This window comes from Astyanax mexicanus, chromosome 21 (genome assembly GCF_023375975.1).
Source record: "Astyanax mexicanus isolate ESR-SI-001 chromosome 21, AstMex3_surface, whole genome shotgun sequence".
NCBI classification, from domain to species: Eukaryota; Metazoa; Chordata; class Actinopteri; order Characiformes; family Acestrorhamphidae; genus Astyanax; species Astyanax mexicanus.
The window spans coordinates 34,709,534-34,725,376 of NC_064428.1; the positions used below are offsets into that span (position 1 = coordinate 34,709,534).

Here is a 15,843-nt window from a genome sequence, read left to right on the forward strand (position 1 = left end):
GACCTACACATAGCCAGGCATTCTCTTCGCCCAGGGGCCCAGACTATCCTTAATCTGTCCTTCTCTATGGCTACACATTTGTTTAGGTCCAGCCCGCCCTCCAGACCAAGTGTTGGGCAGCAGTCAGGCAGCAGAGTGTCTGATATCAATTATGGCTCATATTTCGAGAATAATAATGTGAGGGACTGATTTTCAAAGCTGCTGTAAAAATGGTGGACTCTAATATCTGATTTATTGCAAATAATTTAAACTACTTAAAGGGATATTGTATGTTTCAAAAATATTAAAATATCAAAATCAATCTATATGAGAATGGTTATTGCCTGATTTTAACAGCATTTTTGTCACTTGCCTGTCATTTTCTGCACTGCTTGTTCAGCCATACTCTGTGCTGATGATTGTTGATGCTGTTGCTCTTCTGTTGCAAGTGGAGCCATCACAAATTCCTCCCACATATAGTGACCTCCTCCATTCTCTTCTATCCTCTTCTCCATCAGCTCCACAACAGCAGTCTGACTGCATCCACTTATAAAATCAAAATGCCATTTACTGAATTCTGCAGTGATCTCATTAGAGACAGTCTCTTTAAATGGATCCACACTGCTGCTGCGCTGTGTCAGAACTATGGTGTGTTTACGGGCTTCCTCAGATAAAGAACGGAAGATGAAATTCAGCTGTTTTCTGTCTGCTTCAGTGAAGTCGTCTCGCTGAAGGACCAGAACTATAACATGAGGTCCAGGAGCACACAGAGTCATGCACTCTGACACTCGATCATTCAGTTCATCATTAGTGAGTTCAGGATCGAACAGGTCAGGGGTGATGATGAGTGTGATGCCTCTTCCTTCCACGTTTTCTGTTGCTCCCTGACTGCAGTGAGGAGGAATTTCAGTATTGAACGCATCTCTTCCCAAGATGAAGTTTCCCACTCTTCTGTTTGCCTTGCAATCCTTCCCCAGCAGCAGAATCCGCACTGCATAATGAAACAAAAATATTAATATAATACTTTACTTGTAATAATACAAACCAAATTCAGAAAAAATGGGACAGCATGGAAAGCGTAAATAAAAGTAAAGTGTTTCTTCTATTTACACTTATTTCACTTTTATTTCATAGCAGAGAGTATGAACCAAAGACACTGTATCTCATACTGTATGAAAGTGAAACGAAAGGGCACATATTACAAAAAATGCAATGTTGTAACTCCAGCGAAAATGAATGAAGTGTAACTTACTAAATGGAGGGTCGTAATTAATACTGTGCCTCCACCGAGGTTGTGGTAGATCTGTGGCACAAACATAAGTTACCTGTTATTTTTTGCTGTGGTGATCTTATTGCAGTGAACAATGTTGCAATGTTAGTAGAACATTCTTTGAGAATTACATTACATTACATTACAGGTGCTGGTCAACGAATTAGAATAATTTGAAATAGTGCAATCATGAAATTCTTTGAATGCCTTTTTTGTGCAGAAAGCAAATCAGGTGTTCACCGCACCTGTCCTACTCGTTAGACTAATCACAGAACTCGTTACCTGGAAAAAAATTTGCTCAGCTGAGCTTTCCAAAAGGCCCATTTAGGCCATTTAACTGTGACACTGTTGTTTTATTGAATTAGAATAATGGAGAAACCGTTTCATTGAATTAGAATAATTTTTATTATAATTACAATCATCATTTTCTCAGTATTTTGTGGCTGCCCCCTTGGCTTGTGTGACTGCCTGAAGTCTCCGCGGCATCGATTTGACCAGCTTGTCGCAAGTTTCCGCACTCACAGCTTCCCAGGCAGTGGCGATGTTCTGCTTCAGTTGGTCCAGCGTAGTAGGCTTTCTGTCGCGAATTTTCCGCTTGACGATGGCCCAAAGGTTTTCAATGACATTGAGGTCAGGCGAGTTGGCCGGCCATGCCAAAACTTCAAGCTGTTTTTGAGTGAACCAATCTTTGGTCGACTTTGCCGCATGAGCCGGTGCAAGATCCTGTTGAAATATGAAGTCTTCTTCGCCGAACTGTTCCTCAACAGTCGGAATCAGGAACGTTTCCAGAACATCTTGATATACGGCAGCATTGACAGTCTTCTTGAGGAAGCAGAGTTTCCCTACACCTCGAGCGGACATGCATCCCCAGACCATAACGCTCTGGGGAAACTTGACGGATCTTTTCACGCACTCGTGGTTGTAGGTTTCGCCACCACGACGCCAGACACGAGGACCTTGGTCACCGAAGGAGATGCAGAAGCGTGATTCGTCACTGAAGACCACTTTCTGCCAGTCTTCAGCAGTCCACTCGCCATGTTCTTTGGCCCACTTCAGCCGTTTCTCCATTTGTTTCTTGTTCAGCATCGGTTTTACTGCTGGAACGCGAGATTTGAAGCCGAGTTCGCGCAGACGACGGTAAGTGGTTGATCTGGAGACGTCAGCACCGGTCTGCTTGTTCCACAAGTCGGTGAGCTCGGAAGTGGACTTGAACCGGTTGCTGACTGCGATCTTTCTCAGCTGCTTGTTGTCGCGAGCAGAAGTTTTTTGGACACCGGAACAGTTGGTGCGCTTGCTGCAGTTTTTCTTGAGAGCTTTGCAGACGGAAGACTGGCTGATGCCGAGCTGCTCAGCAATTTTAGTTTGGGTCAAGCCTTGTTGGCGAAGGGCTTGAATTTGAGCCACTATTCTGGTGTCACAGTTAAATGGCCTAAATGGGCCTTTTGGAAAGCTCAGCTGAGCAAATTTTTTTCCAGGTAACGAGTTCTGTGATTAGTCTAACGAGTAGGACAGGTGCGGTGAACACCTGATTTGCTTTCTGCACAAAAAATGCATTCAAAGAATTTCATGATTGCACTATTTCAAATTATTCTAATTCGTTGACCAGCACCTGTACATTTGGCAGACGCTTTTGTCCAATGCGACTTACAATAGTGAAGTACAAAGTAATAGAAGGTAAAAATATCTTTAGACAGGGCCTAAAGGAGGTCAAAGGAAGATAATGGGATAGAGGAGTGAAGGAGGGGAAGAAGGAAATGAGGTTAGAAGTAGTTAGTTAGTTAGAGGTGTTAGGAGAGTAAGTGCTCTTTGAAGAGCTCTGTCTTCAGGAGTTTATTAAAGATAGTGAGAGATTCTCCTGATCTGGTAGTAGAAGGTAGTTAGTTAGAGGTGTTAGGAGAGTAAGTGCTCTTTGAAGAGCTCAGTCTTCAGGAGTTTATTAAAGATAGTGAGAGATTCTCCTGATCTGGTAGTAGAAGGTAGTTTGTTAGAGGTGTTAGGAGAGTAAGAGCTCTTTGAAGAGCTCTGTCTTCAGGAGTTTATTAAAGATAGTGAGAGATTCTCCTGATCTGGTAGTAGAAGGTAGTTAGTTAGAGGTGTTAGGAGAGTAAGTGCTCTTTGAAGAGCTCTGTCTTCAGGAGTTTATTAAAGATAGTGAGAGATTCTCCTGATCTGGTAGTAGAAGGTAGTTTGTTCCACCATTGGGGAACTCTGTATGAGAACAGTCTGGATTGCTTGGTGTGAATGTTTGTTTGGTAAAGCGAGGCGACGTTCATTGGAGGAGCGCAGCGGCCGGGAGGTAGCGTAAGCCTTTAGGAGTGAGTGCAGGTAGGAAGGAGCCTGTTCTGTCATCACCTTGTAGGCGATTGTAAGAGCTTTGAATTTGATGCGAGCATCAACTGTTAGCCAATGGAGCTCAATGAGCAGTGGGGTGACATGTGCCCATTTTGGCTGGTTAAAGACCAGACGTGCTGCTGCATTCTGGATCATTTGGAGTGGTTTTACTACGCAGGCCGGGAGGCCGGTTAGTAGGGCATTGCAGTAGTCGAGGTGTGAGATGACGACTGCTTGTACCAGGAGCTGGGTGGCCTGTTGCGTCAGAAACAGTCAAATTTTTCTGATGTTATAAAGCGCACCCGGTTTATTTTGTTATTTATTATCTCTTGTTGGTTTAGTTTATGTTCTCTTGTTTCACTGGTTTGTTTTGGTTATTGGTTATTCTTTATCTTTGTTACGTGTTTACTTGTTCTTTGTTTACTTGTTATTTATTTATTAAATTATTTATTTCGCCCTACCTGCACTTGCGTTCGTCTCCTCGTCTCCCTGCCTGGGTCACCCTCGTGACAGTAATGTTGTAAAACATTTATTAATTTATTCTTAAAACTAAATATGGGCTTTTAGTAGGCATATATTTCAGGTTAATAATGTATAAATTAAGACAGAACCTGCAAAGGTTTCTGAAAAGTCAATCACTACAGTCCTCCAAAGTTCATGTAGTTTCAGATTATCTAGGAACAGTAGAGTTTCCATAGCCAACCAAACCTCACATTACCAAACACAGAAATGAAGGCGAGTGGATACTTTTGGCATTTTTATCTTTTTTATATGGAAAAACTCCTGAATATTTGTATTATTCTTGTTAGCTGAGTACGTGTAATGTCAAGTGTGAAAAAATATAATAGACACTGGTCTTTAAATATAAAATAATTCTGCACACACATTTCGAATTTTCACTTATTGAATAAGAAAACAGACATAGCATTTTTTTTTCTTTTAATATTTTAACATGTTAAATTCACTGAATCAATAGGGTTGAATCAGGCTTAAAAAGGAACAAAAGTGCGTCCCTTTATGAAATTTAACAATACATGGGCAGTTTAATTTGACCATGATTGTCCAATTAATTCATCCTGTACATCTAATTATTATAATATATAGTTAGTATATTGTTTGTGCAATATGTTATATATTTTTATATACACTGTATATAAAGTTATACTATACATTTGACTCATATTTAGTTGATATTTGATACTTAATGTATAGCAATTTCATCTATCCATCCATCTATCTAGTACGTTTTTTTGTTACATCCGGGTCCCGTTTACTGAGATTTGGCGACACCTAGTGTTTATGTGCGGAACTGCAGGCAAATGCAGCTAAAGGAGTTTGTGAATATGGATAGTTTGGATTATTCTTTCATTTTAAGTCGAGTTCACATCGTTCAGTTTTTAGGAAACCCTGCATGATTAACTACCATTTTTAAAACCTGTTTAACGAAGTAAACAGCGTTACAAAGGCTTTGGGGAGAAGCTCACAGCAGTATAGTTAGATCTGTCCCTGCTGCACGCCTATAAATAGATGCGCCTGTTAAAGATATACTAACAGATTTAGATATACTAAGCCATACTATAAACAAGCCCTGACGCTGCTCGAAGAAAGGGAAAGTTATTTAATTTTTTTAAAGAAACAGTTGCACGTAAAAATGCTAAACCACGCAATAAACAAATGTTTTTTTCCCAGTAGCTGGATACTTACCACTGCTGGACGCCATATCCTGTTCATCTGCTGAAATCAAAAGTGGAATCAGAAAGAGAGAGAGAGAAAGGGGGGTGTATGCTTTTATATCAAGTGGACAAAGTCCAAAAAATAAAGTCCAAAGTCGTATAAAGTCCAAAAAAGTTAATATCAATAATCCCATCATTTAAAAAAGACGCGTTTGGCATGAAAAATAAATAAAATGTTATGTTCAGCTTATTTTACTTATAAAACACATGGTTCAAACTAAAATGAGATGCGTAAATGTAGATTAATATGGGTGTTTATTAGTTCTCAGTTATATGTTATCTATATCATTTATGATATATATATATATATATATATATATATATATATATATATATATATATATATATATATATATATATATATGTTTTCAGTTAATCCGACCCCTTGATATATCCGCCCCTCTGAATCATTGGTTATTTTCTACTTTTTCCAACCAACCATTTAGAAATGTTTTTTTAATCGATTTGCCAATAGATGGCGCTACATGATCAGATATGCGTTCATCTCCTTCTATCTTCACTTACGTTTAGAAGCTTTTAAGGCAAGACAACCCCTTTAAACTGAGAAAAATATAGATTATTCTGCTTTTAAGCAAAAAAATTAAAAATAATAGAATTATTATTGTAAAAAAAATTTTTATCACGGTAAATTAGTACATGTATTTAGTATTAATGTTTATTAACTTAGTTTAGTTAACATAAGCATTGAAAATGACGAGTAAGTCAACCTTACATTAATGTTAAATATTTATTTTTAAATAGGTGTTGTTGAACAGTTTATGAACAGTTTGCTAAGACTGTTTAATTTAATTGTAGTGTCTTCCGTATAGGTTCAAATACCTTAATAGTAATGGCAAGATCACATTACAAGCACACAGTATACAGCTATAATAATATATATTATAAATACAATATGGTTTCAATCCATTAGAAATGGGAGAATTAACTTTTTTTTCAACATACTTTTGTTAAACAAAATTATAAATTTGTAAGTAGCATTTTCAGCAGTGGTTAACTGATTTCTTAGGATAAAACTGATGCGGGTTTTCCATCGAAATGAATGAATTTCTCAGGTTATTATAGTATTAATATAACAGTATAGTATAGTTATGTGTGAGTGTTTATTAGAACACAAGTATATTGAAAGCTGGTTTTGGAGAATATATCAGCATATTCTATCACTATATTATGTTATTTACATTGCAGACGGCCAGTTTTGTGCTCTTCATAATTCAGAAAATTATACAAAATTGAAACCAGAATGGCAGATCAAATTATCTGTAAAACATAGTTTTTTTAATTAAAATAAAGTAAAATTAAATTAAATATGCATGTATTTTTATATAAATGTAACCCTCAACGATTGTGTGTTATTCCTGATAACTCCAAGTCTCTTTTTCTGAGGGGTGGAAAAATGGTCGGGTTACAAAGTTGAAAAAAAACTCTGTTTATTTCACACCGTACGGCTCTGCATAGTAACATCAGCAACAGGCAGCTAACACTCTTTTTCTCCCAACTCCCTCCGTGTGTGTCTGCAGGTCTCGCTCTGAGTGTGTGTGTGTGTGTGTGTGTGTGTGTGTGTTTTACATTATATCACCTCACATTTTAACTTTAATATTTTAACTACGATTTTTAAACTATAAAATAAACACTGACTTATAATGAACTAAATATACAAATTATTTCCCTCTCACATATTTTATTTTTTTATTTTTTTATATAAGCATACAGTTCTTTACATATGTATATGCTAACTGGGCCACCAACACACCCACTTAGTCAGTAAGTCAGTCAGTCGCACACACGTACATAATCGCTTCAAAAAACAGCGTTTGAAATTGCCGCTCTGAGACGCGCTCACACCGCTCTGCGCGCCATGCGGTTCCTCTCACGCTCCTCACAGCTCAGGTGGGGGAATCTGTCCACAGGACAACTATTAGTCGTGCATTGCACAAATGTGATCTTCATGGAAAAGTGGCAAAAAGAAAGCCACTGTTAAAAGAAAAATATAAAATATAAAGTCCGATTTGCAGTTTGTAGCCAGAAGCCGTGTTTGGGGACACAGCTAACGTATGGAACAAGGTGCTTTGGTCAGATGAGACCAAATTTAAAATGTTTGTGTGGCAGAGAATTAACACTGCACATTACTCTGAACACACCATCCCCTGTGAAACATGGTGGTGGCAGCATCATCATGCTCTTGGGCTGCTTCTTTTCAGCAAAGACAGCGAAGTTGATGGGAAGATGGATGGGAAAAAATACAGGGCAATCTTGGAAGAAAACCTGTTGGAGTCTGTAAAAGACTTGAGATTGGGGTGGAGGTTCACCTTCTAGCAAGACAATGACCCTAACATAAAGCCAGAGCTACAATGAAATGGTTTAAAACATATTCATGTTTTTTCATGTTTTGGCCCAGAGTCCAGACCTAAACCCAATCAAGAACTTGTGGCAGGACATAAAAACTGCTGTTCACAGACACTCTTTATACAACCTGGTGGAGCTTGAGCTGTTTTGCAATGGGAAATGGGCAAAAATTTCAGTCTCTAGATGTGAAAAGACACTTCTCAGTTTTTTAATTGTAAAAAAATGTTTTGAATCATGCATCATTTTTCTTTCACAATTGTAAACCACTTTGTGTTGGTCTTTCACATTCAATTCCAATTAAATATATTTATGTTTGTGGTTGTAATGTGACAAAATATGGAAAAGTTAAAAGGGTATGGAAACGTTTGCAAGCCACTATATATATGATAAGATTTAGGGAAAACCTCCCCATGGTAAAACTGGATCTTTTTGAGTTCTTGATTCTATCTTTTCAATTCCTTGTCCTCATTCTTCTTGTCTACATCAATTGCTGTAATTAACCAACATTGGCTGATTAGTTTTGCATTCCAACTAGAATTGCACTAATAAACAAATAAACAATCACTCTTTCCTGGACATTTGCTAGTGCACAATGTGAAGGGTTACCACCCAATCACATACTGTAGATATAGTCAACAGTAGCCCCAGAGGGTCAGTGGGCCTACTTGGGGGAAAAAGTCCAAGGCTTTTTCAGGAAATATCTCTGTATTTGCTGTCTGTCTTCTTGAGCCTTTTGTTTTTGCTCCTCCAGCCTTTTCTTCATCTGTTCCATCGCCTGGTTATATTTGGTTTTCATTTTAGCTATAATCTCTTTCTCTTTCAGAATTTCTTCAAATCTTCTTTTAATGGACATTTCTGCTTCTTGGAACATGCTGTTTGTAAAGAACCGACTTGATATGTTTAAATCAATCATCTCTTCAATCAATGTGAGAAGCTCAGAAACCTGGGTGCGGTCTTGTTTTTCTCTGTTATTAAACACCATGAATCTGTCTCCACAGTCTCTGAGCATCTTCCTGACTGGCTCGATGGTACAGGTCTCTACATACTCGTTTAGTGTCTGATCTTCCAGGTCATCTCCTCTAGTGAACAGCACTATACTGAACATTGCAGCCTTTGGACCAAAGAGCGTTTTTATTGTGTCTAACATTTCCACATCTTCCTTACTGACTCTTCCCACACGCAGTACTATGATGAAAGCGTGGGGTCCAGGTGCTGACATTGAGATGCACTTCACAATTTCTTGATGTACTTCTTCCACCGACATTGAGGCATTAAAGAGACCAGGAGTGTCAATTACAGCAACTGACCTTCCCAGTACTTCACCAACTCCTTTCTGGCAGACTCTTGTCACAGAATTCATACTGGTTTCAGTAACAAATTCATTTCTTCCCAGGATGGTGTTTCCTGTTGCACTCTTTCCATTTCCAGTCTTTCCAATCAGCACAATTCTTAAGCAGCTGGAAACCTGTGCTTCCTCTTCATCACCTGAAAATAACATGAGCACTAGTCAGTACATTTATTGGGTAGAAAGAATGTGAAGTTTGTTGTTATTGTTGCTAAAGCCAGTCCCACTATACACCTAAAGCAAGTTCACATACATTCTCTGAGACAGATATTTCATTCTGTATATAATTAATCGATGTGTTCAACATTTTTTTAATGAGTAACATCAACAAAATCTTTGTGTTAATCTGTTTCTGTGGAAACACTCATGCTGTTTGAGCAGAGGTTTACTATCAATAAAAATAAAATCCATCAAAGAAATAACACAGATATATAAAGAATATTTGTTAAATGACCAATATCAATATGGTATTTAGTATAACACTGACTTTCAATAAATACTGCAGTTTCAGGGATTTGACCCTTGTCCAAGTTTCTCAGTCCTTTACACTGACCCTTTTCCTCATGTATGGGCCACCCTGTCACCTTAACCAACGTTAATAATGTTAATGCAGCAGTTCATGAAAACTCTGGCGGTCAAGATGTGGTCAGCACAACATAGAATACCACACTAGTTTCTAGACCTCATCTTGACCTCCAGAGTTTTCATGAACTTGAACATGCATCCTCTCCGCTTTTAGACTCTTTGGCCCGTTTTTCTGCGCTAGAAATGCGCACTCTCTCCGCTTTTAGACTCTTTGGCCTGTTTTTCTGCGCTAGAAATGCGCACTCTCTCCGCTTTTAGACTCTTTGGCCCGTTTTTCTGCGCTAGAAATGCGCACTCTCTCCGCTTTTAGACTCTTTGGCCTGTTTTTCTGCGCTAAAACTTCACTCTCTCCGCTTTTAGACTCTTTGGCCAGTTTCTGACATCTAGCGTTCAAACTTTAAATCTTACATTATAAAAACCTGCTTAACAGCGGGCCAACTTTCATTCTATTTCTAGTTTGGACACCCCTGCTATAAACAAAACTGAATGTTGGCAAAATGTTAGAGTTCACTCTCAAAAACTGTAGTTTCTTCACCAGCAGAGCAGAGAGTGTCCAAATAATCTTTTGAATAAAAATAATTCACAACTAGACATAGATTGTTAAAGAAGATATTAAGAAGTACAGAGGACCTTGAACTTGAATTTCTAAAATTCCTAATGAAGAACATTAACACATTTAACATAAATGTAGAAGTATTTTTTTTTGCTTTGCTTAAAGCCAAAGCACCTATAGGTATACCTTGCTGAAGCTTTGTCTTTAAATCCTGGATTTCTTTCTCCTTTTTGTTCAGCTCTTCTTTATACTCCTCCTCCACTTCACGTCTGACTCTTTCTTCCTGAACCGTCATATACATGTGAAGAGAATAGGGCGGTGCTTCGATCCTCTTTATAATTTCATCCACCAGCTTTACACCTGCCTGCTTGGAGGATTTCCCCATTTCTAGCTCCACAATTATACACTGCTCAAAAAAATAAAGGGAACACTCAAATAACACATCCTAGATCTGAATGAATGAAATATTCTCATTGAATACTTTGTTCTGTACAATGTTGAATGTGCTGACAACAAAATCACACAAAAATCATCAATGGAAATCAAATTTATTAACCAATGGAGGCCTGGATTTGGAGCCACACACAAAATTAAAGTGAAAAAACACACTACAGGCTGATCCAACTTTAATGTAATGTCCTTAAAACAAGTCAAAATGAGGCTCAGTATTGTGTGTGGCCTCCACGTGCCTGTATGACCTCCCTACAACGCCTGGGCATGCTCCTGATGAGGTGGCGGATGGTCTCCTGAGGGATCTCCTCCCAGACCTGGACTAAAGCATCCGCCAACTCCTGGACAGTCTGTGGTGCAACGTGACGTTGGTGGATGGAGCGAGACATGATGTCCCAGATGTGCTCAATCGGATTCAGGTCTGGGGAACGGGCGGGCCAGTCCATAGTTTCAATGCCTTCATCTTGCAGGAACTGCTGACACACTCCAGCCACATGAGGTCTAGCATTGTCCTGCATTAGGAGGAACCCAGGGCCAACCGCACCAGCATATGGTCTCACAAGGGGTCTGAGGATCTCATCTCGGTACCTAATGGCAGTAAGGCTACCTCTGGTGAGCACATGGAGGCTGTGCGGCCCTCCAAAGAAATGCCACCCCACACCATTACTGACCCACTGCCAAACCGGTCATGCTGAAGGATGTTGCAGGCAGCAGACCGCTCTCCACGGCGTCTCCAGACTCTGTCACGTCTGTCATGTGCTCAGTGTGAACCTGCTTTCATCTGTGAAGAGCACAAGGCGCCAGTGGCGAATTTGCCAATCCTGGTGTTCTCTGGCAAATGCCAAGCGTCCTGCACGGTGTTGGGCTGTGAGCACAACCCCCATCTGTGGACGTCGGGCCCTCATACCATCCTCATGGAGTCGGTTTCTAACCGTTTGTGCAGACACATGCACATTTGTGGCCTGCTGGAGGTCATTTTGCAGGGCTCTGGCAGTGCTCCTCCTGTTCCTTCTTGCACAAAGGCGGAGGTAGCGGTCCTGCTGCTGGGTTGTTGCCCTCCTACGGCCTCCTCCACGTCTCCTGGTGTACTGGCCTGTCCCCTGGTAGCGCCTCCAGCCTCTAGACACTACGCTGACAGACACAGCAAACCTTCTTGCCACAGCTCGCATTGATGTGCCATCCTGGATGAGCTGCACTACCTGAGCCACTTGTGTGGGTTGTAGAGTCCGTCTCATGCTACCACGAGTGTGAAAGCACCACCAACATTCAAAACTGACCAAAACATCAGCCAGACAGCATAGGTTCTGAGAAGTGGTCTGTGGTCCCCACCTGCAGAACCACTCCTTTATTGAGTGTGTCTTGCTAATTGCCAATAATTTCCACCTGTTGTCTATTCCATTTGCACAACAGAAGGTGAAATTGATTGTCAATCAGTGTTGCTTCCTAAGTGGACAATTTAATTTCACAGAAGTTTGATTTACTTGGAGTTATATTGTGTTATTTGAGTGTTCCCTTTATTTTTTTGAGCAGTGTATATCTATCATGACACACAGCAAGAAAGTTTCTTACTTCAGGGTCAACTTCAATAAAATCCGTCACAGGGTGTTGAATATTAGGTGCTGTGAATATAACTATTATATTATCTTTCACTCTGGAGCTGAAGAGTTCCTGGATCTTCTCCAATTCTCCTTTGTCTTCATCAGTGAGGGGACCGACAGGAACGATGAAGAGGAAAGCACTGACTCCAGGATCACAGAGAGAGACACAGCGGAGAGCTTCATACTTCACATCCTCCTCTAATAGCTCTGATAGTGTGTTGCAGAGGGCTGGCATCTCTACTAGGGTAACTGAGCATCCAGACACTTCTCCAGCTCTTGTCACACATGTTAAGCTGGGCTCCAGACTGGGGTTGGAACTGAACTGCTTCTGGCCCAGTATAAGATCTGATATGGAGGCTTTTAGTGCTGCATCAGTCCCACACAGCACCAAGTTCAACACTGAATGAAAAAGAAAACAAGCTTGTACTATTAGTCAGGTTTAGAACAGAGATATTTACAAATAATAAAAAAAAGAAAAACACATAAGCAGAAATAATAATGGTGTGATGACATGGCATGGTCTTCCAAAAATATAAAGACTTAGACTAGGCCATCCTTTAAGGGACGTTTTAGCATGTTTAGCATGGTCTTCCAAAAATATAAAGACTTAGACTAGGCCATCCTTTAAGGGACGTTTTTAAAATTTTGAATCACAGTTTTAAGAAAGAAGTTTTCAGATCCTGCCTTTGCTGTTCATGTGATTAAACTAACATTCCAAAATGCAAGTAAAATGTGCAGTCTGGTAAAGGACATCATGAAAAGATGTATTTTCTTTCAAGTCAACTAGAGGATAACATTCTCGCCCCAATTGCCAACACTGAATGAAGTAACACCTCATCTGATTATCTCTGCAGTTTGAGGCATTTTGAAGACTTCAAAAATAATAGAGAGACACTATAATGTTTTAATTAAGTACCATTCAGTTCAAAGAGAACACATGTGAAGGCATTCTCTGAAGATGCTGGTTTAATATTTTTTCAGACAGAAAAAAGGGATGCAATTTTATATGTATTGGAAATAAGTCTAAAACCTAACAGCTCTATTACATGTTATTTCTATACAGTTTTTCTGTCTTTTCTTCCTGTTCACTCCTGTTCTCTTTAATTTCCTCCTCCAAACGAGTGGTCCTTCACGAGGAAAGACGTAGTTTGTGTCTTTGTGGAAAAAGAACAGAAAAGGATGCTGCTAAACACTTAAACCCCTCCATAAAGTCTTTGTAAAGAGCTTGCTATTATTCACAAGCCATTCAGCTCCAAACTGTCAGCCTCTGCATTTTTATAGTCAGCATGTTGAGGCTGATCAAGCAGATGTGGTGTTATTTTTTGTCCGTACAATTTGACTGACAATTTGACCATACAATGTAGAAAATTAATGCAGTGTAACTTACTAAATGGAGGATCAGGAAGACTTTGCCTCCTCCGAGGTTGTGGTATGTCTGTGGCACAAACATAATTTTCCTGTTATTTAACAGTGTTAACAATGTTACAATATTAGTAGAACATTCTCACAAAATTACCACTTACTTGAAACCTTCAAGATTAAGTTATTTCTCACAAACATTTTATTATGAAACATTTAACTTTTCCTGTTCTACTTTTACTGAGAGGCGGAGCTTAATCCCTGAACCAGCTCCATAATTGACAGCTTTCCTATTTGCAGTCAGTGACCAGTCTCCTCATTAATAAAACAGCTGAGCTGAGTGGGAGCAATATAATTTTTGGGGAGGACCAGAGACTGTAAAAAAGATGGATGTCGTGTCGCCGTTTCCATTCATTCAATGAAAATAAAGCGAAAATCTTCCATGTTGGCGATCCTGAAACCCGAGTCTGCGCAGTAGAGACCAGAGGAGGGAGAAAGACTGTGGAGACCCACCCCGGCTAGGTGTAATCCAGCCCTTTTACAATAACCACACCTTTTTGAATAGAGCTGAATAATGTTTTAAATAATGAATTCTTTGAGGATATAAAAATCTGAAAATATAAGCAAGGGTTACATTAGCTGTTGCATTTAAATAATGGAGGTAGAATTACAGTATATTGAAAAAATGTGATTGAAAGTGATTGATGTGATTGAAAGTTGTCCGTAGTTGTCCGTTTTGGGGATGGGCGGGGTTCAGGGCTGAACTGGGACAAAAAATTGGCCCTGGCATTTTTGGTTTAGAACGGCCCCTCATAACTTGCGGAGCACAACCAACTTGTAATTTATGTATGTGGGGTTACAGAGAAGCATAATGTATCATCAGCATATTAAATATAAGTAGTTTATTGTCTATTATTAACTCCATTTTTGTCTGCTCTGTGTAGTTCAATTGATTTTTTATCTTTTTTATTGAAATCATCTCTAGTATGTATTTTTTTTATTTCTTTGATACAACAGTTCAATTCTATTTTTTCAGGTTAAAGGTGCTTCCTCCTTTAAACAGCTATAACATGTATTTGTATCAGGCTACAAACAGGACATTCTTTATAGCCTCACCATTATCAACTTCATAATAAAAATTAAACTTTATTATAATCATGTTTTGTTTTTTGGGATGGAATGTTGTAACGGGGCTCGAGCTCTTTTATTAAATACTGGAAATTAGGGTTCTCTCCAACTCTCATCATGTGAGGATCTTTTGATCTAGGTGGAACAAACAAACAATGAGCCTGATGGCCCTTTATTAAAATAAAAAACAACAGCATTACTTTATTACTACAATTTTTTCCCTTATTACTGGATGCATTTTAGTGTTCTTTTTAAGAAATATCAGCTTTAAATTGATAAAATTAAATTATATTAGTGGTGTCAATCACTTACATCAGAGAGAGAAAGCGAGAGAGAAAGAGAGCGAGCGAGAAAAAGAGAGACAGTCAAAGAGAGCGAGCGAGCGAGAGAGAAAAAAAGGTAGAAAGCGAGAAAAAGAGAAAGAGAGCGAGCAAAAAAAGAGAGAGACAGTCAGAGACAGAGAAAAATGGGAAAACACAACAGGAACGCTAATTATTAAATTATGTTATCACGGGTTTTGGTTACAGCTTTACCCAAGCTGTTTATAAATATGGATAGTTTGGATTATTCGTTAATTTTAGGGCGAGTTCACATCGTTCATTTTAATTCCGGAGGTTTTGGAAACGCTACATATTTTAAGACCTGTTTAGCGAAGTAAACAGCGTTACAGGGGCTTTGGGAGAAACTCACGGCAGTATAGTCAGATCTGTCCCAGTGGCCGTATAAATAGATGCGCCTGTTACAGATATACTAACAGATTTAGACATATTAAGCTATACTATGAACGCTGCTCTGCGTAATAAACGGAAATTACTTAATTTTCCATGTTCAATGTGAAAATGCCCAAACACGCGGTAAACATCTATTTTTAGTCAGTAACTGGAAACTTACCACTGCTGGACGCCATCTCCTGTTGATCTGTTCATCGGCTGAAACTAAAAGTGGAATCAGAGAGAGAGAGAGGGGGGGCGGTGAAATATAAACCCCACTCTCTTCTGGATAAATCCCTGTGTGTTTTTATCTCAAGTGGACCATACCAGGTCCAAAAAAGTTATAATCCCATCAATAAATTGAATAAATTAAAACAACATTTTGGCATATATAAATAAAATATCAAATAAAAAAATCTATAAATATTAGATAAGATC

At 39.0% G+C, this 15,843-nt stretch overlaps 3 protein-coding genes across 4 annotated transcripts; all 3 read right to left on the reverse strand.

Annotated features, from left to right (window-relative positions):
• Positions 1 to 315: 315 nt before the first annotated feature.
• LOC111196378 (GTPase IMAP family member 4) lies at positions 316 to 5,595 on the reverse strand. Of its 2 annotated transcripts, XM_049469214.1 has the most exons (3): positions 5,285 to 5,595; positions 1,232 to 1,282; positions 316 to 970 (listed from the first exon to the last, which is right to left on the reverse strand). In XM_049469214.1, the coding sequence occupies exons 1-3, from the start codon at positions 5,448 to 5,450 to the stop codon at positions 345 to 347; spliced, it is 843 nt and encodes a 280-aa protein (XP_049325171.1). In that variant the 5' UTR covers positions 5,451 to 5,595; the 3' UTR covers positions 316 to 344. The 2 variants fall into 2 exon arrangements, with proteins under 2 accessions (XP_049325171.1, XP_049325172.1); XM_049469215.1 differs by lacking the exon at positions 1,232 to 1,282.
• A 1,149-nt stretch (positions 5,596 to 6,744) lies between these two features.
• LOC125785562 (GTPase IMAP family member 9-like) lies at positions 6,745 to 10,558 on the reverse strand. The gene is made up of 2 exons (XM_049469213.1): positions 10,347 to 10,558; positions 6,745 to 9,162 (listed from the first exon to the last, which is right to left on the reverse strand). Exons 1-2 carry the CDS (start codon positions 10,543 to 10,545, stop codon positions 8,339 to 8,341), a joined length of 1,023 nt encoding a protein of 340 aa, XP_049325170.1. The 5' UTR covers positions 10,546 to 10,558; the 3' UTR covers positions 6,745 to 8,338.
• A 1,515-nt stretch (positions 10,559 to 12,073) lies between these two features.
• On the reverse strand, positions 12,074 to 15,640 carry LOC103032260 (GTPase IMAP family member 4). The gene is made up of 3 exons (XM_049469219.1): positions 15,587 to 15,640; positions 13,596 to 13,643; positions 12,074 to 12,607 (listed from the first exon to the last, which is right to left on the reverse strand). The coding sequence occupies exons 1-3, from the start codon at positions 15,600 to 15,602 to the stop codon at positions 12,108 to 12,110; spliced, it is 564 nt and encodes a 187-aa protein (XP_049325176.1). The 5' UTR covers positions 15,603 to 15,640; the 3' UTR covers positions 12,074 to 12,107.
• Positions 15,641 to 15,843: the final 203 nt, after the last annotated feature.